Source organism: Chinchilla lanigera, unplaced genomic scaffold (genome assembly GCF_000276665.1).
Source record: "Chinchilla lanigera isolate Chin_1 unplaced genomic scaffold, ChiLan1.0 scaffold00023, whole genome shotgun sequence".
Lineage (NCBI taxonomy): Eukaryota > Metazoa > Chordata > Mammalia > Rodentia > Chinchillidae > Chinchilla > Chinchilla lanigera.
The window spans coordinates 11,425,464-11,451,697 of NW_004955424.1; the positions used below are offsets into that span (position 1 = coordinate 11,425,464).

The 26,234-nt window shown below is 43.2% G+C and overlaps 1 protein-coding gene across 4 annotated transcripts in view; it reads left to right on the forward strand.

Annotated features, from left to right (window-relative positions):
* The first annotated feature begins 556 nt into the window (after positions 1-556).
* Slc4a5 (solute carrier family 4 (sodium bicarbonate cotransporter), member 5) overlaps positions 557-26,234 on the forward strand; it is a 111,122-nt gene continuing 85,444 nt past the window's right edge. For 2 of the 4 annotated variants that reach the window (XM_005385521.2, XM_005385522.2), the window contains exons 1-2: positions 557-588; positions 24,354-24,431. In XM_005385521.2, coding sequence (XP_005385578.1) covers positions 24,356-24,431 — 76 coding nt within the window. In that variant the 5' untranslated portion in view covers positions 557-588; positions 24,354-24,355. The remainder of the gene's footprint in view (positions 589-24,353; positions 24,432-26,234) is intronic. The other 2 variants (XM_005385520.2, XM_013514621.1) reach the window with 2 other exon arrangements.

Here is a 26,234-nt window from a genome sequence, read left to right on the forward strand (position 1 = left end):
TGTTAAACAGAGGGTGAAAACCAGCACAAAACCTAGGAAAATCACAAAGTATGCAAAATTTTTTCTTGTGGGATCGGGTGTACTCAAATGCCTTCTTTGTCTTTGTCTGTATTCTTCTCTGAAGAGTCAGGATTTGGGGTTTGCTGGGCTGGGGTGGTAGTGGGATGAGGAATTTTTTCCTTGATCTCAGGCCATGGAGAAAAGAGGCAAAAAGCCTGATAATCTTTCCTGAGGATTTTCTATTTTAAAAGAGCTGATTCTCCCTGGGTAAATGCCTGGGCTGTGTCCCACTTCACAAGCTAAAGAAGCAAGTAACCAACCTCCCTAGGATACACCGATTAGATAAACCAGTGGGAACCTTTGAAGGCTCAGGCTTTAGATTAAAGAACATAAAACAAATGTTACTTTTACAGCATCTATGAATAGACAAAGACTTTTTGATTAAAAAGTGGTTGATGAGACCAGAGAGGAGGTGCTATGTTAATAACGGAGGTAGAAAAAAGAAGAGGTGGGTGGGTTCTAACTGCAAGGCCCACCCTAAAGGGATTGGATTCAAGGGCCTGGGAACCACAGGTCACTGCACTAGGGGTGAGTAGAGTGGATTTAAAATTATGTGGAGTTGCAGCCTGGTTGTAGGCTCTGATTTGGGGACGGAAGTGAAAGCAAACCGAGTAGTACAGGCAGGAATCCCCAGTCCATCCAAGGTCAGGTGAGAATTTTATTGCTTTCTGCTAAACGCTGTGGAAGACTTAGAGGACACAGATATGGGGCAATCAGATGGCTTAAATTAGTCTATAACTAGGGCAATAATAGAATAATGCAGTAGTCCTGTGGAGTGTTGCTGTTTTGTGTTCCTGCCCCCTACCCCTTTGGAGAGGGTGTGTGTGTGTGTGTGTGTGTGTGTGTGTGTGTGTGCATATCAGTGCAATGTCAGACTTCTGTAGTGAGGGGCTGAGCCCTACGTGTAGATATATTTTCTGCACAGAGGCCTAACTCTTTTCTTAAGTCCCATGCTCTTGAATGGTCAACCTTGTGCCTATTGCATGCTTTTTCCAGTTTAATAAGGGTTATTTACAGCATCTTCTGTAGGAGTACAGAAAAGATAAACCTTGTAAAAAAAAAAAAAACCTTTACTTCAATTAACTTTCTGGCCCAAAGAAGGCATCATTTTGTCAAGCATCTGCTTCTTGGGCCTTCAGGGAATGAGAAGGAGGAAATACATGAGGTCCAAGGAACTAGTTCACTTCCTTCTCTCTATGGAAGTAGAGGCCTATATTATTTTTATGCATTCAGGACTCCTGGAGATCAGTTGACTTTCCAAAGAGTCACACAGCTTTTGATGCTATTCTGGCTTAGCCGGATATGGTAGTGCACGCCTGCAATCCCAGCACTGGGGAGGCTGAAGCAGGTGGATCGCTGCAAGTTTGAGGCCAGCCTGGGCTGCTTAGTGAGTTCAAGACCAGCCTGAACCTTAGAAAAACCTTATCTAAAACAAAAAAGATATTCTGGCTCAGACACTCAGTGCCCTTCACTTTGTGGGCTTCTGTCCCTGAAACAGAGTATCTTAATCTTTCTCTAAGCAGGCATCTTGGGATTGGAACTCCGCTGTGAGCTCATGAGCTGACGGATGCTCCCAGGAGTACCCTGGAGATCAACCTGCTATGCTCGTTCCCTGCCTCCACACTTCTGTGGAGTGGGCCAGTTTGAGGAGAATGATCTTTCCCTGTTCACCACTGGTGTTCAGTAAGCGGCTTCTTGCCCGACTGAATGCCTGTCCCTCCCTGCTCCAGTTAAATTTATCTTTTCAGAGAGGCAGTAGCTAAGCACTTAGTAATAGAGACATTTAAACATCACTTTTACCTCCATGACACTATAGGCAAGGAAGGTGGCCTTGCCAATAAAGGAGGTTCTTTTGCACAAGTGACATCATGAGAAATGGATGGTAGAGTGTGTTCTCCAATGTTACCATTCTGCAAACCAGAATCAGCTGGTCTGGAGCTGCCTTCCTCAGCCTTAATCTGTAGAGAAGTTTGTTTCCTGAGCTACTTGAGACCAATCTCCCTACCGTAAGAGGGAAGCTCTGTGCTGCTTTTGCTAAGTTGTTATCTCAAAAACACATACTTTGGATAATTTTATAAGATTAAGAGCCCCTTAGGATTCTCTTACTCAAAAATGGATTTAGCTTGGTTGTAGGCCCAATAGTTCACTGTATTGCTCACTTCTGGCACCGTCGGATATAAGCTGAGCTGGGCTGAGCCCCACTCTCATTCCCAAACAGGAGAAGCCCTAACTGACCCAGAAAAACGTCCCTCCACATTCATTTCCACCCCATCTCACCCTAGTCTGCAACCAGAAGTCTGCCATCATCAGACTTTAAAGAACACAGAGGGGCCGGGGAGATAGCTCAGTGGTACAGCACCTGCCTGGCAAGTGCAAGGTCCTGAGTTTGATTCCCTGTTCCCTCCCCCAAAAAAGAAAGAAAGAAAGAACACAGACTCTGTCTTTAGGAAAAGTTAATTCAACTCAACCAGGACTTATTACCTACCTGTACTGGTTTAGGCATGGGCATAGTAATGGCAAGGGTCTGCCTAAGGTAGGGTAATCCCTCTTTATTTATTTATTTTTAAATTTTGTTTTTGTTTTTTGAGACAGGGTTTCACTATGCAGTCCAGGCTGGCCTTGAACTCACTTGGTAGCCCAGGCTGGACTTGAACTCGCAATGATCCTCCTGCCTCAGCCTCCCGAGTGCTGGGATTACAGGTGTGCACCACCACGCCCGGCAGGTAATCCCTCTTGGAGAGCAGCCACTAGCCATGGCAGCGCCTACCGTGTACATGCAGGGAAATTTCCTAGCCTTTGGGAACCATATGAGGATAAAGAAAACATGGGCTCCGCCTTCCGCAGTCTAGTGAGGGAGGCAAGATATTGCATATTACTTATCAAATGAAGATAATATTGTGAAACTATTCCATTAGACAAGCATAGCTCATAAGGTAAAATTAGAAAGCAATTTGATTTTTGCCTCTCACTGCTCTTGTAAGTGTATTCTGAGGGGCCTCGTCTTGCTTTGTCCCTTAATGAAAATGTAGACAAGTCATATGATTGTTCTGGCAATCCTTGGTTACAGTCTCATTTGAAGGATTATAATGCCCAGTCCCTTGTAATAATCCAAGCTTCAATCTTGATAGGGCATCGAGGCCTTGTCCTAACCGCAGTTTGGTGCAATGAAAGGAGGGAAGTCTATGTTGGATGGTCCTGCTGGAGAATGTTTGTCTTCTACTGTTTCTCACTCATTTAGATGATGGGGAGGGGTTTCCACTCCCCTCAGGGTTATTACCTGGGGAGTCAGAAGAGGTAAGAGGAAAATTCTCTCTAAATACTTGTGATCTTCCACCACACCAGGATCCTCAGTGAAATGTAGTGATTCTCTTGCGGGTTCCCTGTGTAACCCCTTTGTGAGACCCCTGAAGGCCAATCTTTTCCACCCTCATCAGATCCCTCCTCCACTTACCTTCTCCCTCAAGGAGAAAGCCTCGTGATGAGCTGTGAATTTTTCTTTTTCCCCAACTGTCATTGCTTCCTTTCCTTTCTTTCCCCTGGCTTGGGTGAAGCTGCTTCCTTCCCTGGTTTCAACCCCCAAAAAGCCAGCCAGCAGAACCAACCAGATCTGCCTGGCATAGAAAATGAGACCAAGAGTCCTTTTTTTTTTTAAGAGTCATTTTGGGTAGGACTGTTCTTTGTTGTGATTCAATAGTTCCTTTAATTAACCTTTACTTTTAACATAACCCTAATCAAAGTCATAAAGAAATATTTTATTATTGAAATTATTTTTTGTAGCCAAATAAGCACAACATAAGTTTAATATTTTAACCTTTTTTTTTTAGTATGAGGAGTGAGCCACATCTCAGCCATCTCCTACCCCTTTTTGTAGTGTTGAGACAAGGTCTCTTTAATCTGCCCAGGTTGGCCTTGAACTTCTGACCTTCCTGCCTTAGCCTCATAAGTAGCTAGGACTAAAATTGTGAGTCATCATGCCTAGCTCCATCTCAAGCCTTTTGAAGTGTACAATCCAGTGGCATTTGGTACCTTCATAATAACCATCACCATTATTCTCCTCTAGAACTTTTTTATCATCACCAACTAAAACTCTACACCCATTAGCACTAACTCCCCGTTTGCCATTCCCTGAAACACTAGTAATTGATTTTCTGTCTCTATGAGTCTGACTATTCTAGGTACCTTGTGTAAGTGGAATCAATCATATGGCCTTTGTCCTTTTGCAACTGGCTTATTTCATAATGTCCTCAAGGTTCATCCAGGTATAGAATGTGCCAGAATTTCACTCCTTTATAAGGCTGAATTCCTCTGTACATATCTATCACATTTTGTTTGCCCATTCATCTGTCAGTGAACATTTGGATTGTTTTCACCTGCTCTCCTCCTTTTACGAAGTGTTCTGCTATGTACTTTGCCATACGAGTATCTGCTTGAGTCCTGACTGTCCGTTCTCTTGTGTCTGTATCCAGAAGTGGAATTTACCTAGTTGATTTGGAATAGGGAATGCATCAAAGACAGGAATCAGGTTTCTATTTCTTCTACCTGTTCTTGTGGTCATAACTCAGGCCATGGTGTTAGCCTGAGCTGCTCCATCTCTGGAATATTAAACTCCAACATCCTACTCTGATTCCACCGCTGTTCTCTGAACTCTACCCAGCACCTCGACCTCATCGTGACTCTCTCCTGCCACTCCATTTGCTCCTCGCCTGACTTTCCCATCACCCAGCTGAGTTTCTTGGCCCCTCCGGAGGCCCCTGGGCTCTAGCGACACCTGCCTGGCACCCTAACGCTCTGTCACATGGTGCCTACCTCAGAGTCAGCCACCCCCAGGACCACTTTCATTTTTAAACTCTTAGACAAAGCAACCACATAATGTATTGCCCAAACTGGAGCCCATTTTGCACTACCAAGAATGAAGCAAAGAGGGGCAGACAGCGGCTGCCCAGGGCAAATCGGAATGCAAGTTCAACCCCACCCTTAAGGAGCAGTCACGTTTAACTTCAGGGCAGAGATGACATGCTGAGCCCAACCGGTGATGAAGTTGCTGCCTTTATACACTGATTTAGATGATTTCAGTGATTTAGAAATCATCTTCTGAACTGATTTTTCTAAAATCATGCATTTCCCAACACTCTTTTTTTTAAAGTCTATCCTTTAGAAAACGAGTTTTAGGCCCTAAACGTGACTGTGCAAAAACACTAGTTTATTTCTAAAAGTCTTCAGCCTCCATTTCAAGAAAGAATTGCAGTCTTCACCTTGGGGCTGAGGCAGGGTGGACTGCAGGGTTTAGACCCTTAGAGACCAGGGTCCCTACTCTTGGTGCATCCGTCCTCATCCCCTCCGGCTCTTTGCTGTCGGTGCCTGCAGGTCCTGCTGGAGCTCCAAGTCTCTGCCTCTTTATGCTACAGTCTTGCCTGGGGCCTTTTCATGCAGTCCCATTTGTTTTTCTCCCTTGGAAGTAAGACACAGGTTCTTGCCGTGTTCAGATCCATGAGGGACATCGCCTCTCTCTGGGGCTCGGGCCAGGGAACACGGGGTCAAGAACTTGGACTACAGGACCCACCATCCTCAGTGACTCAGCCTCCCTCCCACTCTTTACCTGCCCCAGGGAACTTGCTGGATGAACAGTAGCGAAGAGATGGCCTGATTTCTGGAGAGCGTTTTCGTTTTCTAGGTCTTGATCAGGGATCTTTCCTATTTCCCTAACCAGCTCCTTTACCCCTTCTTATTTTCCCACAGCCTCCCGGAGACAATGAGTATGAATGGCCTGGCTATTTGGATGGTAGAAAGGTAAAGGAATTTCCAGGCTGAGGGAGACACTTGATAATGCATATTTCAGAACATTATTTTGCAAGACATGTATCAATGTCTCCTTGTAAGTGTGCTTCCTCGTATTAACTGTTAAGATTTTACAATTTCTTAGCTTATGTAGGCAAACCTTTCCAACCCCATCCTGTGGGTCAGTGTAGCCATTTATCTTCTGTGTGAATTTGGGCAAATTACTTTATCCTGTCTAAGCTTTAGTCTCTTCACCTTGAGCGAGAATAATAAAAGTCTCTATCAATTAAGTGCTCACACTTGCCAAGCACTCTTTCAGATGTTTTATGCATGTTAGCACATTTAATTCTGGATGTAAACCAGTGGGATGGCTATTATTATTCCCATGTTACAGATAAGAATCACATCTCCCAGTTTAAGTAACTTGGCCAAAGTCATGTGATCTCCTGCTCTTAACTACTGTTCAACTCTACTCTTCGTGAATATTAATAATGGCCTTCTTGGGTTGCTGTGAGGATTATCTGAGTTAAACACTCTAAATCTCTCAGCCCAGAGTCTTGCATAGAGTAAAAATTCAGTAAGTTCTAAACTAATATTTTAGCTGGTAGCGGGTGGCACATGCCTGAAATCCCAGCACTCAGGAGGCTGAGGCAGGAGGACTGCTGAGGGTTCAAGACCAGCCTGAGCTACATAGAGAGACCCTGTCTCAAAAAACCAAAAATGAACACCCTCCCCCAAAACTAATACTTTAGCTGTGATTTTTTTGGTCACTGTCATCTAAAATGCCATTGGAATTGTATTTGAAATGTACATAAATTTATTTTTTTATGTGATAAATTATAAAATTAAGTCCACATGCAATGCCTTACTTTAGGCTTTTAAGGATATAGTAAACATGCATAAATTTTGCACAAGACTGGCACATAAAATCTAGGTTTAAAAAATAGAAACCTTGACAAAAATTTTTTAAAATACTTAACACATCCCAGGTTTCCCAATGAGGAATATGATACTTCATTTTGTGTTCTTTAGCAAAATTTTATCATATAACCTCATATAAGACGTGCATTTCTAGGCAAATTTACTTCTAGATGTTTTTCCATGTCACTACTGAAAATGAAATCTTGGCTGGTGTGGCGCACACCTTCGATCACAGCACTCAGGAGGCTGAGGCAGAAGGATCCCTTTGAGTTCGAGACCAGCCTGGGCTACAAAGTGAGCTCAAGCCCAGCCTGAACTGCATAGCGAGACCCTGTCTCAAAAAAGACAAAGAAAAAGAAATCGTTTCCCCCATATTTTTAAAGCAGTGTTCATTAGATTCTCATTAATGACCCGCCCCCCAGATGCTTGCAGATGGGGGGCTTTTCACAGTCCTCCCACTTTGGGCTGATAGTATGAAGATTCCTCGTCCTACAAGGTGACATATGCTTCGACAGGAAGTGAGGAGCAGCTTTCCAGAGGGGCAAAGGTTGGGCAAGGTGAGCGCAACGCCGTCCGCAGCTCAGAAAGCACAGCCTGGAGGAGGAACGCAAAGGGGCCAGCCCTAGCTCCCCCCGGTCTGGGCCCATCGGAGGGCACACCTGAGATGGGTTTCCAGGTACCAGCAGCTCCTCTGCGGCCTTCATGATTCCCAGAAGGGTCTGCCAAACGGTGGTTCCAGTGACAGATCTTCCAAGGACCAGGCTTTTCACCTTGACGGCCTGGCTTCCTAAAGCAGAAGGACTGTTGTCCAGCAAAGCTTTATTTTTGTCTCAGGAAAGTGAACTGTGGAGTCCCTAACGCAGTTGGTGCTCTGCCTGCTTTCATTGAAAACCTCTAGGGGGCAGCAGAGAGCAGAGAGAGAGAGACTAGAACCTCGATGGAGGACTGCAGGGAATATTTGTTCCCAGACAAGCAATAAAGACAGCTCTACTCCCGGAAGGTGGTAAGATGCTGCTCACCTGTTCCCTGCTCCTCAGCATGGACATGTTGGCAGTTTTCTTGGAGTGTGGTAGTTACACTAGTGTTGCCAGTTAATACTATTAGTTATTCCCTGTGGGCCAGACACTGACCTGAATTCATGTACCGTGATTCAGATAGAAGTAGATGTGACTACTACCCGCATTTTTTTTTCAGCTGAGGAACTTGAAGCAAAACAAAAAGCAAAACAAACAAACAACCCCTGAGCCAAACCAAACCAGAACACACAAAATAATTTGTCCAAGGATCCAGCGATTGCAGAGCTAGGGTTTGAAGCAACTGTTCATGAGGCAGGCTCTATTCTTGGTGTCAGAGACCCATACTGGTGAACAAAGTCCTTGTCATATTACAGGAACAGATGAGAGGCCTGGTGTGGTGGCTGAGGCCTGGTGTGGTGGCTCACGCCTGTAATCCCAACACTCAGGAGGCTGAGGCAGGAAGATCATTGCGAGTTCGAGGCCAGCCTGGGCTACGAAGTGAGCTCAAGGCCAGCCTGAACTGCACAGCAAGACCCTGTCTCAAAAAGACAAAAAAAAAAAGGAACAGATAGCAATAAACAAATGAATATGTAATATGGTTTTGGATAGAAATGCTTTGTACACAAGCAAAGCAGATTTAAGGACAGAGCAGAACATTTCAGATGTGCTGATCAGGGAAGGTATTCTTGGATAGGTGATATTGGACCCAATTCATGAATCAGTGTGAGAACACAGCAACATAGCCAATATACAGAATGTGTGTGTGTGTGTGTGTGTGTGTGTGTGTGTGTGTGTGTGTGTATTGAATAGTGGACAGGAAAGGAAAGGAAAGAAAGGTCTAGTCTCATGTTGCCTGTGAGGAAGCAAGAAGACATGGGAACAAGTCTTGCTGGAGGTTGGGGAAACAATAAGTGCAAAGGTCCTGAGGTGGAAGTGAGCTTGGAGTATTAGAGGCATAGCAAGGCACACAGAGTGAGCTAAGGCCGTTGGTCACAGCAGCAATTAGGGAGAAATAGAGACAAGGAAGGGAGAGCACCGTGCACAGTATAACCTGAGCGTGGCCTCTTAAATTTTCTCAGCTTTAAGATACCTTATCTTTTTCTGCCTTCCCGTGGAGTTCTGACTCCATCACAGTATGTTCCCTGGTCAATCCTGGATTTGGTTCAAAAGCAGCTAAAGCCGACAAGAATCTGGGGCAGCCAGTTACTGTACCAGCAACCAAAGCTTGGGACAAGCAGTCTGGAAGTCAACACTGCACATACTGAAGTGAATCTTGTTCAGCCTGAGGGGATCATCTCCTAGGTAAAGGATCTAGAAAAGCCTGCCAGTCCCACTAACAAGGGCCTAAGCCTGCAAACCTCTGCAGGCTAGATAGCCTCTTCTGTCTTCGTGGAACTTGCCCTAGATCTGGACCCTTATGAAAACTGCCTAAACCCCACCAGATATTAAACCCAGGTGAAACTCCGATGGCATGTAGCCAAGAGATGGACAGCCAGCCGGGTCTCCAAAGGAACTGGAGGCCCAGAAGGCAAATGCTACAAATTGCTAAGCATCTTTGGCACCCCCTCCTGGTAGGGCCCTGGTGAGTAAAGAGAGCCCATGCTGAGTGCTATTTTGCCTGCTGGGCTGGAGCCTAGGACGGTAGCAGACCTGTGGCCCACAGGCTACAGCAGACACGCAGAGCCCTCTCTGTCGGCATGCAAGCTAACTCGCCCCAGGGTTTAACTGCAGTGTCGGCACGTTGTGATAAATAAATGGGTTTTGGGTTGCAGTTTGGGCCCTTGGTCTCTAAAACATCTATCATTGCTGAATAAGAACCTGAATGCTCTAATCCAGGAACCCAGGATTTCTTTATTTCTTTGTCTTTCTTTCGGAGATAGGGTCTTGCTATGTAGTTCAGGCTCAAACTCACAGCAATCTCCCTGCCTCAGCCTCCCAAGTGCTGGGATTGCAGATGTGCACCACCACACCTGGCTAATCCAGGACTTCTTGACCATAACACTTTTGACAGCTGGGGCCAGGTGATTCTCTGCTGTGGGGGCTTTCCTATGCACTGCACAATGTTAACAGTATCCTTGGGCTCTACCCACTACAGGCCAGCAGTACTCTCCCTCCAGGAGGAGGGAACAAAGTAGGAAACAAAGATGTCTCCAGATACTGTCAAATGTCCCCAGGAGGAAAAAACACCTTGGCAGAGGACCACTGTGGCCATGCTTTCTTTCCCCCACGCCCACGCTTGAGTCTGAGCTGTTACCCGCTCTGCTGGTGAGGAAAGGTCCAAAGCACTCCAAAGCATTTACTCCTCTGCCGAACCCTGCTGGTGAACCAACCTCCTCTGGCGGTAGAATGGAAGAAGGCCAGAGGGCAGGCAGATGAGAGAAAAGGGATGGCTTGATATTCTCTCAACAGTTTTTTTTCCTTTTCCTTTTTTATTTTGAGACAGGATCCCATTAAGTTGCCCAGGTTGGGCTCAAACTTGCATTCCTCAAACCTCAGCCTCCTCGAGTGCGAAGATACGAGCATGCCCCACCACACCTGGCCTTGTCAGTTGTTTGGCTCACAAAACTAAACCATGAGGAAGGGTGGGAACAGAACTGGTCACAGGAATCATGGGATGAGGCCTCTCCCTCCCCACCTGATCCTCTCTCCAACACACACACGCACACACACACACGCACGCACACACACGCACGCACACACACACTCCTTTCGAACTCAGTATTGGCTGCATGGCTGTGTTCTCTCACACTGAAGACTGGCTTTCTCCAGAGATGAGAGCCAGCTTAGAAGAGGAGGAGAAAGATAATGGATGGGCTTAGAGTTAGACCGGGATACTGGCAGGGCAGAAATAAGAGTTTATAAACAGCAATGAAGGAAGAGAGAAAAGGATTCGTCATGAAGCCCAGACCAGAAGAGGAAGTAAAGGAAGCCATGGGGGGCCGGTGTATGGGGAAAAGCGGCAGATGTTTGAAGATTAGAGGTTAGAGGCCTTCCCTGGGTTGAACAGCAGGAAAGACGGAAGCCTGACATTGGGAAATTGTTCACAAAAAGCCCCAACATCTGACCCAGCTTCATTAAAATGTCTTTCTGCTGTTGAGATAATTCCACTCAGGTTTACAGAAGCTACTACAGCTTGGAGGAGACTTAGAGACCCTTGAGTCAGTCTCCTCCATGCAGGTTCTCTCGTTCATTCTTTAGTACTGGACTTCTCTGTGCTGGGGAGCAAATGAGGAGTAAAATACAGAAGCCAAGCAGCTAACAATGAAAATGAATATATGATAGAGCTGACCGGAGAGTACTGTTCAGGATAGACAGTCAGTTCTCCCGATTTGTCCCGGAATCAACTGCATTGACCCAGAGCTGAAAGACCCTAACCTGCAAGCCAGGAGTCTCTGGGAAGCTGACTGTGGAAGGAGGAGGACAGGAGGGTGTGCGGGCTTTCTCGGGGCAGTCAGGCTCGTGAGGAGGGAACCCCGAAGAATCTGGATCATGGCGCAGGCCTGTTATATTCTATCAAATTTTCTAAGCACATAGGCTGCTTGTCCTCTCCTAGAGAAGATGAGTGAGGAGGTGGAGGAGTCTTCCTTTCCTTAACGTTCCAGAAGAGACAGAAGCACTACTTTATAGGGCAAGGTAAAGGCCTTGGAGGTTACCCTCTGACAAACACCAACGAATCAGTGCAAATTCTGCTACGAAGAACACTGGGACCCAGAGAGGTGAAGTGATTTCATGAGGGTCATGGAGCTCTGGGAACAGAACAGTGTTCCCCAGTTTCCTAACGGCAAAATTCTACCACTTACGTGTGTATTCACAGGAAGTCACATTCGTGCAGGGTAAATAGCAGGGTAGTAACAACGTTCTTCGAGGACCTAGAAAGACTCCTCATTCCTTCCTCCACCACCCTGCTGCCTCCACTTTCTCAATCCGTACCTCCACCTCCATCCACGCCAGACACTCTGTCTACACCTGACACTTCCTTCTACACCTTGTGCCTCTATCTACACTTCTCATGCTATCTACACCTCCAAGCTACCTCACACCTCCGGCTGCACTCACACCTCCACCTCCACTCATGCCTCCATCAACACCTCAATGTCCATCCTGATTTCACACTTCCATCCACACCTCCACTCCCACCTGCATCTCACACCTCCATTTACACCGCACACCATCCGCGTCTCACACCTCCACCTCCACCTGACTGCCTCCAGCTACATCTCTACCATCTCCCTCCTTCTTCTAGAAACTTCTTTCCTCTCCACTTCCTCATTCATACTTCCTAGAAGCAGATGAGTAGCTCGTGTACTTAGAGAATTTGGTAGAGTACAAGAGGCCTGTGCCATATCCCAGATTCTTCTGGGTTTCCTCCTCCTGTATGTACCAGAAAAGGCCCACCTCTCTTCTTCTACACGTTTACCATTTCCTCCCACCTTCCCTTTTGTCAGCAGGCAGCCAGCCGCCCTCCTCTCTGAGTGGAGGGCAGGTAGGAACTCCCCAGCTACCCACATGGCTCTAGTCTAGACAATTTTTCAAGGACTTTGGGATCAAAGGTGTGTCCAGTCTTTGCTGTCATGTAAACCCTCCAAAAAAATTAACTTGGGTTTTCTGTGAAGATTGGGATAGTGGTACCTAGACATAAGTACACATATTTGGACAAACGCATTAACCATAGTTCTGACTGCCACAATACCTAAGCTGTGCCCTAATCTGCAGCGGGATGTTTAGGTGCCTGCGATATGCTAGGATATATTGCTGGCATCTCGGTAGTTTTAAAATTTCTAGCCACCTGAAGCTGAAAACATGTAATGGAGTTGTAATTCTGAACCAACTGGGTCAGCCCAGTAAGTCACAACAGGTTCTTGGAAATGCTCCTGCCCTCTCTTGACCTTGGTTTTCCCTACCATGAAATGGGCAATCTTGGAGTAGAGGTAGATCTGCTCTGAGTTTTCTTCCAGCTTTAGCATCCTTCTAAGAATCCACACCACCCACCACCACCACACACACAAAAGTCTGGGATAGAAACTGTGCAGTGAGATAAACCAACATTTCAAGATCAAGGCTGGAACATACCACTGTCACAGAAAGATCACCAAGTTAAAACCCAAGAAGAAATTTCGAGCCAAGTCATCTGCCTATGATTGTGGCCAGCTCTGATCAGACTGTGCTGTACTCTGATATATCAGCCGACTAGGCATCCGTTCCTGACCCTGCAGGAGTGTCCCTTCCCCCACCCTGGTCACATGGCTGGCCACCACTGAGCCCCAGAAGTCAATCTCCAGTGCCCCAAATACTGCTCAGCCTGGAAGCCACAGACAGCCCTTCCTGCCACCCAACAGGAACCCAGCAAGTGGCTGTGGCCTTCCCGGGATCTGGATCCAATTTTGCAGCACTAAGAACAGGAAGGTAAGTTTGCAGCCTGAAGCTTCAGAGAGAGTAGAGAAAAATATACAGATAAGAGAAAATGTGCTTCCTAGTACAAACAGTATTTAAGAGTGAGCTCTACACAAACTGAGGAGAATACCAGGAAAGCTGGATAAATCCTCCAAATGAGCATTGGGCGTCTGTCTTTCCTTTAAAAATTATAATGTATTTGTCACCCTGGTGCCTTGAGCTCACTAGTCTTGGGTGTAGATCCTCACTCCAAATTAACAGAGATCACAGGAGACTTTTGTCCTCTCTGACTTCCTGGTGACTAGTTCTATTTTGTTCTCATCTGATAGAACTAAGAATCTTTCTCTTCTGAGCATGTAAATTTCTGTTGTCTTTGCCAAATTTGTGAGATTGGCTGAAATACTGGCAAAGTATGGGAAAAGCCTGAGATCTGCCTCTTCTCCTAAGAACATGGGAAATAGATTATATCTATTAATATAACACCTTGGGATATAAACAGGATAATAGTGAGCCTCTTTTTATTACATACTTTTATTTCTAGGTTTGGGTTATGCTATCTGGTGTTGCTACTCTAGTTTGTTTAGGGATGTCCGGTTTGCTCGTTTTGTTTTTTTCTCCCCTGGAGCATGCGGGCACTTGCTCTGCAGGCCCTGAGGTGATGAACAGGTACCAGTTGAAAGGTGGCCGTTCCCTGGTTTTTAGCTCAGCTTGCTAAAGCTCAGTGTGATCCAGTATTATTCTTGTCAGTTCAATTCATGAAACAATCCCAGGTGAGCCCCTGGGGAAGTCTTTTTCTGAAATACTTTGGGCTATTCGAGGGAGTCACCAAACAGCGTATTGGCTGGTTTAGAGTTCTTAGGCATTAAGGTCGAATGGTCTGAGAGAGGGCAAAAGGAAAAGCTCCTGAAAGGCTAACACATAAATGAGGCAGGTGTTTTCTAGTTTTCTTCCAGAGACATGGGTGTCTAATCTTGAGGATTTATTGCCACACTTTGCCTTTCTTCCCTAATAATTAAACTATGCCAGCATCTAGTGCAAAAATCGAAGAGTGGAAACTCAATAAGGACTTGTTGGGTTAAACTGATGTGTCCTTGTGGGAGGGAATAAGTGCTTAACTGACAGATGAGTTCATCACCAAAGTTTTGCTGTGCACCTTTAGGGCCGGCTGTGTCAGCCCCTCCTTACGGTACTGAACGAGAGGTCTGCCTGGGCAGGAAACCCCAAGTCTGTTTGCTGGGAAGGCACGCTGGTCCTTAGTCTTCATGGCTTTCGGTGTTAATTTTGTCAGTAGGATTTTTGATTCTCAGGGATCCCAGATGCAGCTTCAGGCTGGTGGTAGGGACGATGAAATGGAAGGAGCCTTTGAATGACCCAGGACAGAAGAGGAGGATTTTGTCTGACCCTGTACCACAGAGCCATGATCAAGACCAGAGCGATCTATGATCTAAAGGTGGATGGGAGAATAATGGTGAGTTAGCTGAGCAGCAGAGGGTCCAGGGGTAGAAAAAGCTGCCTTTGCAGGTTCTTCATTTGCTACGTGCCAGGGACTATTGCCACAGTTGCTTTGGCAACATATTACAGTGGATGACTGTCCTGGCTAGTCCTCTTTGGGTGTAAGTAAGTCAAGTCACCTGAACCCAGCTGAAGAGAAAAGAGGAGTTTACTATTAAGGCCGTTGAGAGATCTCGTGTGCAGGAATTCAGCCAGGCCTCAGACATATCTGGAACCCGGAAGTGGATGGTTATGAGAAACCGATACCAGACTTTTCCACATTTCCTATCTTTACTTCTCTTTCTCTTCTCTTCCTCCCTGCCTCCTTTCTTTCCTATCCTTCCTTCCCTCCCTTCTTTATTTCCTTGAGTTTGGGAATCAGAAAGTATCCAGTCTGAAACCTGACTCTACCGTGGCTGCCTCTGTGACCCGGGACAAACTACTTAACTCTTTCTGTCTCCATTTCCTTATCTGTAAATGAGGGTGGAAATTATGGGCCTCACTGAGTTATAGTGAAGATTAAATGAGATTATGAAAGCAAAGGATCCAGTATTCAATTAGTAGACATTATATGAAATGCTGGAGATAGAAATTCTGTGTCCTAAATGAGGCCAGGGATTTTTATGGTGGGCAGTGCAGCTGCTGAGCAGCGAGGTAGCTAAGGCAAACACTTCCCACATGCCCGACACTCAGTTTCGGATGGATGGCCTCCTCTGAAGAAGACCTGAGGTAGCCTGAGTTCTCCTCCTCCTTCAGCATGCTCCTGGGGCGGGGAGCTTCCCCCAGCTGTGCGGAGGTGGGAAGCAGCACGGAGGAGGTGGGATGTGTGGGAGCAATGGTCTCAACTAGTCCAGAACTGGGATGAACGCATCTACCTGCACATGAGCTATATTATGTCTATACTTCAAAGTTTTGTGATGTTCTCATCTGTATTTGTATCTGTGTCATCATTTTGTATTCACTTTTGTTTGTTTTCTAAATTGAGAATCCCTAGTACTCCTAGTATGAAATAACAGATTTTTCAAACGTGCTGGAAACGATTTCATTTGTGTAAGTCAGGGAACCTTGATTGCAAACATTAGAAAGTCAGCACAAACATGAGAAAAAGTAAGTCTGACAGCTCGATGCAATTGAGAAGGCCATTTTAGAATTACCTGACTCAGGGAGTCTCTGTGTGAGCAGGACGCTGTTTCTCTTCTTGAACAGTTCGCTCCGTGTGACAGGCACAACGGCAACTCCCAAGCTGAGCAGCTTAGCAATGCCGCGGTGAACAGCGCTTTGGGGCGGATCCAGCAGAAACGCCTGAGAATTCTGATTGGCCCAGCTTTGGACATGGGCTCTCCGTGGCTGGAGACGGGAAGTGTTTGGTTGGGCTTTCCTGCTTGGGTTTGGAGGAGAGACGGGGAGACAGGCCCGCTCACCCATTTGGAGGAGCTCCCGTATGTGCAAGGGCACCTGTTACCCCGCTTTTCTGTACTCTTCATACTATGCCGTAGGAGGAGGAGACTGACTTTCAAAAAACCACCAGCTGACCCAGTTGAACAGAAAACATATCTTGGGAGTTATTTCCTTAAAATAGCAGTTTACCCAGGGAATAGTTTTAGCCCCTGGGAAGCTGAGGCAGGAGGATTGAAAATTTGAGCCCAGCTTGGGCAACTCAGTGAGTTAGGAAGATCCTGTCTCAAAACTAAAAATTTTAAAAAAGAGCTCAATGTGAAGGTCCTGGGCTCAATCTCCAGAACCACAAAAGTAAATTTTAAAAAATTAAATTAAATTAAATTTAAACCTTAGCAGCGTGTAAGTATAGTCCCTGGATCAGCAGCCACTGCATCAACTTGGAAATGCATATTCCCGGGCGGCACCCCAGATCTACTGAAGCCAAACCTGGGGAGTGGCAGCAATCTTTTTCTTTTTTGAGATGCTGAAGATTGAACCCAGGCCTTTGCACAGGCTAGGCAAGTGCTCTACCACTGAGCTACACCTCTAACCCCAGCAATCCCCATTTTAACAAACCCCCAAGTGACTGACGCACACTAAGTTTGAAGACCACTGTCTTTTTTTATGGAGAAAAGGTAAAACAAAATTTTATAACAGGATAATAGGAGAACAACAATAGTTAATACATTGCATGTTGTTATCTTTAAAGCAGTTACTCAGAGTACAAGATATGGACATAAAGAATTCTCCAACCAATATTAGCACAAATCTTCCTTTTCTATGAACCAAGAGACATTCATAGTCATATGTAACTTGCATTTTTTCTCCCTTTTCCCTTCCTTCCTTTTCCCTTTCCCCCATCCTAGTTCCTTTTTCCTTTTAAACTGCTTCCTATTTCACAATATCTATTGTACATTTTAGACCTTATTTACTCTTTCAATTTCTCACAGCAGGGAGACAATACAATGTTTACACATGTGAGTCTGATTTATTTCACTTATTGTCTCAAACTGCAATCTTGTACCTATAGAAGTCTCAAGTTTATCCTTCTTTATGGCTGAGTAGTACTCCATTGTATAAAAAAACTTTTTTATCCATTCCTTGGCTGATGAGCATTTGGGTTGTTCCCAAGATTTCACTATTATGAATTGTGCTGCTATAAACATGAGTGCACATATGTCGCTATAGCATGGTGTTTTTAATTCTTCTGGGAAGATACCCAGAAGAGGAATAGCTGAGTTGAATGGGACCTCTAGTCCTAGCTTTTTGAGGAATCTCCGTACTGATTTCCACAGTGGTTACAACCAGTCTGCACAGTGGGGAAGGGTTCCTTTTTCCTCACAGCCCCAGCAGCACTTGTTATTGGTTGATTTCTGGATGGCAGCCATTGTTTCCAAAGTGAAATGGAATCTCAGTGTCGTTTTAATTTATATCTCTTGAATAACCTATGATGCTGAATATTTTTTCATGTATTTATTTGCCATTTGTATTTCTTCAGTAGTGTGTATTCCTCTCAGATGCTCATTTTTGGATTGGGTCTTTGAATTTGGGAGGTCTGAGGTTTTACAATTCTTTATATGTTCTAGATATAAGTCCTTTATCTGAGGGACAATTGGCTAAAATTTTCTTCCACTCTGTGGGTTGTCTTTTTACCGTCTTGGTGATTTCTTTTGATACACAAAAGCTTTTTAATAAGATGAGATCCCAGTTGTTGATTCTTTAAAGTATTTCCCATGCAGTTTGGGTTTTGTGAAGACCACTGTCTTATAGGGTTCTTTGTTTTATAGTTCTGCTACTTTTTTTGTTTGTCTGTTTGTTTTGTTTTGTTTTGTTTTTGAGAGAAGGTTTTGCTATATAATTCAGGCTGGCCTTGAACTCGTTATATAGCCCAAGCAGGTCTCAAACTGATGGTGATCCTACTGCCTCAGCCTCCCGAGTACTGGTATTACAGGCATGCACTGCCAGTCTTGGCTTAGTTCTGCTACATTTTTAAAACATGTTTCTCTTGGAACAAACAGATTTAACCTTAAATTTTCAGGTATGTAATTATCATATAAAATGGGAACACATGTCATTAAGATATGTACCTTAAAATGTTTAAAATAAATGTAACATATAACTATAATTTAAAAGCCACTTAATATATATAGGAGTATGATAAAAAAGCAATGGAACACTATTTAGTCTTCCCCAACACCCTGTAGTTCTACTTTCCACAGACAACCAGTAGGAATTCTTTTAGACTTTTCTATCGATTATCTGTACCTTTCTAATAATGATGATATAATTATAGTTTATCTATGCAAAATATCCATGATAATAGCTAAGACATCAGCATTAAATCTTATCCCTCCCAGAAATAACCTAAAATTAGTATGTATAATTCCTCTGCATGATTTTATGTTTCAAATACTTATAAATGTAACAATAACAAATACTGGTAGGGTTTTATGTGTTTTAAAGTTTTCTATACAATAGGATTTTGTTTGTAACTTTTTATAACTTGCTTTTTTATTTTTTATTTATTTATTTATTTATTTTGGTTTTTCTCCGGTACCGGGAACTGAACTCATGACCTTGCGCTTGCCAGGCAGATGCTTTGCTGCTGAGCTAAATCCCCAGCCCCAACTTGCTTTTTTAAACTCATGTTTTTGAGATTTAGACATGTTTATACATAAAAATCTAGCTCATTCATTTTTAAAGAGTAACATAAACCTTGGTTAACAGTTTAAATATGTAAGGTAGACATTTCCTCCTGTAATTTAAAATCCAGAGATAAATAGCCCAGAGCTTAATTACATTTTCAGGACCCCATGCTTGTTCTATCCTGATTTGTGCCTTTGACCTTCATATCTCTTCCATTGTCTTTGGAAAATGCCTGTTTCATTTCAAAGCATTATGTCCAAGGTCTATGCAGAAAAAGGGTTAAGCATGTAAAGGATAAATGCCATTTTTGCTGTGCTTGTGATTTTTATCAGGAAAATGAGCTTTTCTGAAAGCTCTACCCCTACCCAATGGACTTCAACTTAAATCTCATTGGCTAAAATAGGGTCACATGACAACTCCTACAGTAACTGACAAGGCAAGGATCATCCGATTTCTAAGCATGCTTTCTACAGATCACAATTCATGCCTAGGGTTGGGGAAGGTAACTTCCAGTAATCAAGGGCCTGTGTCTCTACTTGAACAAAATGGGGTTCCATGCACAGGCAAGAAAAAGAGGGAACAAATGTTGGATCATGTAGTAAATACTTCTAGATGCCCACCATAGCCATTCTCCTTTCTCCCCTTACTAACAGAACAGTCTTATTTACACTATTTCAGTGTGTTTTCCCAGAGTTCTTTGTCATATGACTCAAGTGCAGTTGAGTAACAAAAGTTAATCACAGTAGTTTAAACAAGTAAGTGGTTTCACTGTTCTCCACAAGAAGATGTTCAAGTATAGACCATCTAGCACCATTAGCATGAATGCATTAAGGATTTAAGCTCTTTTGCCCCTTGTGCCCGTAGTTAGCATGTGATCTTCAACCTTATGGTCATAAGATGGCTGCTATACTTCCAGGCGTCACATCTATGCTCCAAGGGTAGGGTTGCTAGATAAAATATACCTTACCCGGTTAAATTCGAGTTTCACATATCACTGAATATATTTTGTTAGTATAAATATGCCCCCAAATTGTATGAGACATAATTTATATTAAAAGTTATTTGTTGTTTATCTGAAATTCAAATCCAAGTGGGCAAACTTATATTCTTATTTGCTAAATATGTAAGCCTTGCCTGTGAAGGAAGAAGAAGAAATAGCAAAGGGGCTGTCTTCTAGAGAGGCTTTATCTAGGAAGGGAGTCTGTCCGCAGGTTCTTTCTCTGAGCTCTTTAGCTAGAAATAGCAGAAGGGCCCCCGGGGAAGTGCTTATTTTTAGTCAGCTACAGTGCAGCCCTGAATCAAATCAGAGCAGAAAGGAGAACGGGTATCAGGCAGGAAGCTTGTTGCATCCTCCCTAAATGTCTTCTACCTGCCATTCCCCACCCAGAATAGTTACATGCAAGGGTGACATACAAAATGTTTAACAACCGTTGACCACAAAGACCGATGCCCGCCATTAAAGCCTGCCAATCCAGTCGTACCAACCCTGCGGATATCACTTTTTTGGGGGCGAAATTAGCATTTATTTCCATTTATTATAATTATAAATAGTCAAGTCCTTTCCACAACTCTTTATTCTTCCAATTTATTTGTTTTTATTTGTTTGGTCGTGCTGGGGATCAAACCCAGGGTCTCATTACATGTTAGGCAAGTGGTCTACAACTGAGCTACACCCCAGTCCCACTGTGACCCTTGATTGTTGACAGATTTTTTATTTCCTCTCAGATGATCCTTTCTGTGATCATTTTTCACATCCAGGTTTTTTTCTTGATGACATCATGTCCAGAGCCTGCTCTGAGAGGCCCTCCTCCCTCTCTGGACCGGTGTATCGCTCCTCTTTCCCAAGCACTTGGCTTCGTCGGTCTTGTGTGGCGAAGTTCATTTCCACATCCTGTATTCCTTTCTAATGTTTCCTCATCTTGCTGGCGTCCATCCTCCAATTCCTTCCTGAGAAAAACTGCAGGAAAGGTACAGTTTTGAGACATTTTGTGTCTGAAAAAAGGTCCTTATTCTACTTTCACACTTGGTTGAAGGGCTGGTTAGGACTGGAATTCTGTGTTGGGAATGATGTTTTTCTCACTTTTTCAGGCATGAATTCCATTGTCTTGCAGCTTCCCCTATAGCTGATGCCAATTCTTGTGTCTTATTCTTTATAGGTGACTTGGTTCTTCCAGCAGCTTTTAAGATCTGTTTATCCATGATGTTATAACACTTCGTGCAGATGTGAGTTCGAATAGATTTTCTTAAAATTCCTTTCTCCTGGGATGTCAGAAACAGACTTTTTCAGCAAGAAAATTCAAATCCTTCAGTTGTTGGAGATGTCCTTATATTATTTTCTTGGTAATTTCTTATTTGTTTTCAATATCTCTTTGGGAACATCTATTACTTACGATGTTTGGGTTTTCTGGATTGATCCTTTTTACTTTCTTTTTTTTTTTTTGTCTTTTTGAGACCTGGTCTCACTATGCAGTTCAGGCTGGCCTTGAGCTCACTTTGTAACCCAGGCTGGTCTCAAACTCGCAATGATTCTCCTGCCTCAGCCTCCCAAGTGCTGGGGTTACAGGCGTGTGCCACCACGCCCGGCTCCCTTTTTGCTTTCTTGTCTTGTCATACTCCTCTTCTCTTCTTTTTATATGTTTTTGGTTTATTTTCTGTTAACTGATAGATTCCTCCAGCTTTATGTTCTCTTTTACTAAAATTTTTTCTTCTAACATATTTTTAATTTCCAAGTGTTCTTTTCTATTCTTTGAAGTTCCAGGTTTAAATAGTCTGTATTTGTTGTTAAGGTCTTTTCTTTTGTTTCTTTTCTTTTTTTGAGATAGGTTCTCACTATGTAGCCCAGGCTGGCCTTGAACTTGGGGTGATCCTCCTACCTCAGTCTCCCGAGTGTTGGGATTATAGCCACACCTGGCTTTTCTTGTCTCTTTAGAAATGTGAATTGTACAGTTTTTTATGGTTTCTTTGGCTTCCTTTATTGCTTTTGTCTCCTTGGACTTCCTCTTGTTTGTTTTGGTCTCTGGCATTCTGGAGATGCCTATTTTGGAGTGGAGCTGTATTCCTATTATTTTTAGTAATAAAGTATCATCTTATTAGCATTACAGCTCAGAGCTGTAATTCATGTGGACGGGCTAGTTGTGTGGACTGAGGGACTTACAGCAAGTGATTGGATGGAGTCCTGTCCATTTCCAAATGGAGAATCTATAAATCCTCCAGTCTCCTGCCTGGAGAGCTTAAGTTTCCTTCACAGGTCTTTTTAACCTTTTCAACTTCTGGAGAAGGAGGGGCGTTCTGGGAGAACCTAGAAAGGAGATCTGAGAACTTACCCCACTCCTTAGGGGTTCCCACCCGCTGCCATCTTCAGTGCTGTACTACACTGTGGTCTTAGGTGCACCTACTCCTTCAGCTCTCCTCTTCTCAAAAAAAAATTTTGAGAACCATTATACATAGGTAGACGCTATCTAACCCTTACAGGTTCAGGTAAAACTTTTTTAAAAACTACCTACTTCTAATGTTTGCTTACTTATTTATTTGGTGTGGGGGGGAGGGGATTGAATCCAGGTCCTCACACATGCTGGGCAAGTACTCTATCACTGGGCTACCTCCCGAGGCCTATTTATTTTTCACTGCAGAACAATTTTCAAGCATAACAAAAGTAGAAAAAATGATGACCCTTTTTATCTATAATTAATATTTATTGGTTAGCTCAGGTTTTCTAATTAGTTGACTTTCCCTTTTTTATTATTTTTACACTAAAGTACCTTTTTTATTAAACTTATTATTTTTGTTTTTGGTTTTTTTATTTTTTATTTTTTTGGTACAGGAAATTGAGCTTATGACCTCAGGCTTGCCAGGCAAACTCTTATGCCTTTGAGCTATATCTCTGGCCACTTTATTAAACTTATAGCTCAGAGCTATAGTTATAAAAACAGATTGTCTGGATTTGAATCTGTGCTTCTCCACTTAGCCAGTGATTAATCTTTCTGTGCCTCAGTTTCCTCTTTAAAATGAGAATAATAAGGCAGAGGATGTAGCTCAGTAGTAGCGCACTTAACTATCATTTGTGAGGCTGTGAATTTCAACTCTATAACTGTAAAAATCAAATAAAAGTAATAATAAGGTTATTTATCTTGTAGCATTACTGAGAAGATTAAGTCATACATGCAAACTACTTAAAGCAGTGCCTGGCACATCATAATAGTACCAATTATTGTTTAAGTTTAACATTATTTGCATAAAGCTTTTCATGGCATTCTTTTGTTATTTTAAGTTATCATATTTACAGTTAAGGCCCTTTTTCATTTCCAAAGTTGTCTCCTTGTGAGTATTCTCCTTTCTTTTTGATTAATCCCCACCCCTGCCTGTATCAGGGAGTGAGCTTAGGGCCTTTACACGGAGCTACATCCCCAGGTCTTTATATTTTTTATTTTCACACAGGATCTCTCTTAAGTCACCGAGTTACCCAGTCTAGGCTTGAATTTGTGACTTTCTTTCCTCAGCCTTCCAGATAGCGGGAATTATAGGCGTGACCACCTCTCCGGGCTTCTTTTTGTTTGTTTGTTTGTTTGTTTGTTTGTTTTTCTCCGGTACCGAGAACCGAACTCACGACCTTGCGCTTGCCAGGCAGGCGCTTTTGCCGCTGAGCTAAATCCCCAGCCCTCTCCGGGCTTCTTGATTAACTTTGTATAGCTAGCCTTTTTGTTGGTCTTTCCAAATAACTGTCTTGGGATTTGTTAACCATCTTTATGCTTCATTGTTTTTGTTTCATTTTTTCCTGCTTTTATCTCTTATACGTACAGTGTCCCACTCTTTGATGGTTTTATTTCTTGTTCTTTTTCTGCCTCTTTAGTTGAACACTTATCACATTTGCTTATCCTCTCTCTTTCTTCCTTCCTTATAACTTTGAATGAAGCAATTGAATTTATGTATTTTAATGAATATACTTTGTGAAAAACAGTGTCCGGTCCATAGTGGAGAAAGATGAAAATAATAGCACGAAGCTACATGATAAATGTTACATAGTCACAACTTTTAGCTAGCCGTTGAACAGCAAGGAAAAAATTGTATTAACTCACTTAAGAGAAGAAACACCAGCTACTTATTAAAATCATAACTGTTCTTTCCTTTTTTCTTATTCCAAATATGCTGTATTCCACAAACTTCCATATGTAGTGACTATAGATGTTGCATTCCAAATAATTATTTCCATTGTGGTTTCCTACCAAACCCATGATTAAAAATTATTTTTAATACATGTACACACATTATAGAAGTATATTAAATTTACTGAGGCTTTCTATGGCGTACTAGGGATGCTTTTTGTAAATGTTCCATTCATACCTGAAAAATACATGTTCAGCGTTTATGTCTCTGGCCATACCACCGGAACACATCTGATCTCATCTGATCGTGGAAGAAACATGTTCTGTGTTTGTTAGAAATATATACAGTATATTATTATGTTATGTTTCATATACATTTTTAGATTCTTGTTTTACTTTATTTTTTTCATGTGTATTAAAGTCTTCTAATGTAAGTATGGATTTGACAACTCCTTCTTGAAATCCTGCCCTTTTCCATTACATACATTTTGAAGCTATGTTCATCTTTTCTTTGTAGTCATGAAGGTGAAAGAGGAGAAGGCCCATGTAGGAAAGCTGGACCCCACAAAGTATAGGAGGAGATGTCTGGATCAAGGTAAAGACATTCTGAGAACTTGATGTAGATCCCAGGAGGGTCTGAGCGTTCTTGGATGTTGGTCCGTATAACAGCGCTTCCAGCTGGAGACTGCAGAGCTCGCCTCATTCCATGACTTGCTACAGGCCAGCCTTCACCATGACTTAAAAGTGCAATGGCATAGTCTGGGTCCAAGTCCCACAAAATCAGACGTGAGGACAGAGGAGGTAGACAGGAAGAACGTTCATTAAGAAGAGAGAAATAGCTCCCAATAATTGAGAGGGGACCTGAAAGTGGGTTGCCATGGGGACTCTTTGTCTAGGAGTTTTTAGACTAAAAAATGACCAGGGTTCACACCACTCCAAGTCAAACTAAGGGCCTATAGGACCAAAACAAGTTTATTTAAACTAGAAATGGGCTGAGAAATTGAGGCACATAGCAAGCATATGTCTGCAGGTGCCTATTGGCCTCTATCTTATCTAAGCAGTTTATTAAAAGAACAAAATGAGAAGGAAAAAAGCATTTTTCAGATATGTAGGAGTAGATGTTGATATAGTGATCATCCGTCACCTTGCTGTTACATCCTGGAGTTCATTGTCCATCTGGTTCTGAATTCTTGACTTCAGGCTCCTGCTTAAGTAGGTGTGGTCATTCTGATTCTACCTTGGGCCCACTGCCTCCCTAGCATCCTGCTATCTTCTACCTAACTTGCTTGTTTATAGTAAAAGGACCACAGGATTGAGCAGGGGACAGGAAACTGGCAGTTGTACCTTATAAATTAGGGCATGGCTTTCCCAACACAAATTCACCTAACTTTACCAGATCCACAAACAGTGATTCATACCAAATATCAACACATTGCCGATTCTGAAAATGGTAGCTCAGAACCAGTGCAAGAAGGTAGTGAGGGAGGTTTTTGTTTTGTTTTGTTTTGTTTTTGCTCCAATAGTGACTCAGAGGCTCCCAAGTCTCCCCTACAGATGGCCCCTGACTTTTTCTTTTTAGGATGGTGCAAAAGTAAAGGAATTCAGCAGAAAACCCTGCTTTGAATGGTCATCTTTCCTGACCTAGCAATACATTGTGAAATACTCTTTTGTGATGCTGGGCGGCTCCAGAGTCACAGCTTCCTGTCTGCCAGGTAATCACTGGTGCTCTCTAGGTAGGATGCTGGGAAGGTGCAGTGTATTTAGTAGATTTTCAACTTAGGATATTTTCAATTTACAATGGGTTTATCTACATGTAACTCCATCCTATGTTGAGGAGCACCTGTACTCTACAAAGAAGCAGGCACAGGACTTAAGAAGAGACACCAGAGGACCTTCCGCCCCATCATCACCCCAGTCACTTGGAGGGAAGTACCTTGCTCTCCAGCTGGATGCTTGTTGAGCTGCAGACCGTACAGGGCCACCCTGCAGCTGTTGATGGATCAGCGGCAATGCAGTGAGGAATTCACAGCAGCGTTTGGCATGTGTTCTGAGCCCAACAGTATAAGATGCTCACAGTGAGAGAAGCAATCTGGCGTAGCCAGGAAGGAGAATTTGTACATGGAAGAGGACACGTACAAAGCCCACCGCCCCCAGTTCACCAGCTGAACAGTCATGCTCTGATTATTATGATAGGAGCTAGGAGAAGATGAAACAAGTTTAGATCTGAAACAGAAAGAAAAATATTTCCTTGTGTTCTTTAATAAGTACATAACTTATGTACATAAACTTGTGATTACAATGATCATAATCATTTTCCTACTCATGATTCCATTCTATTGCCTCATAAACCTTGCCAAGCCAATAAAGATTTTTATTCCCAGGTTATAGATGAGGACAC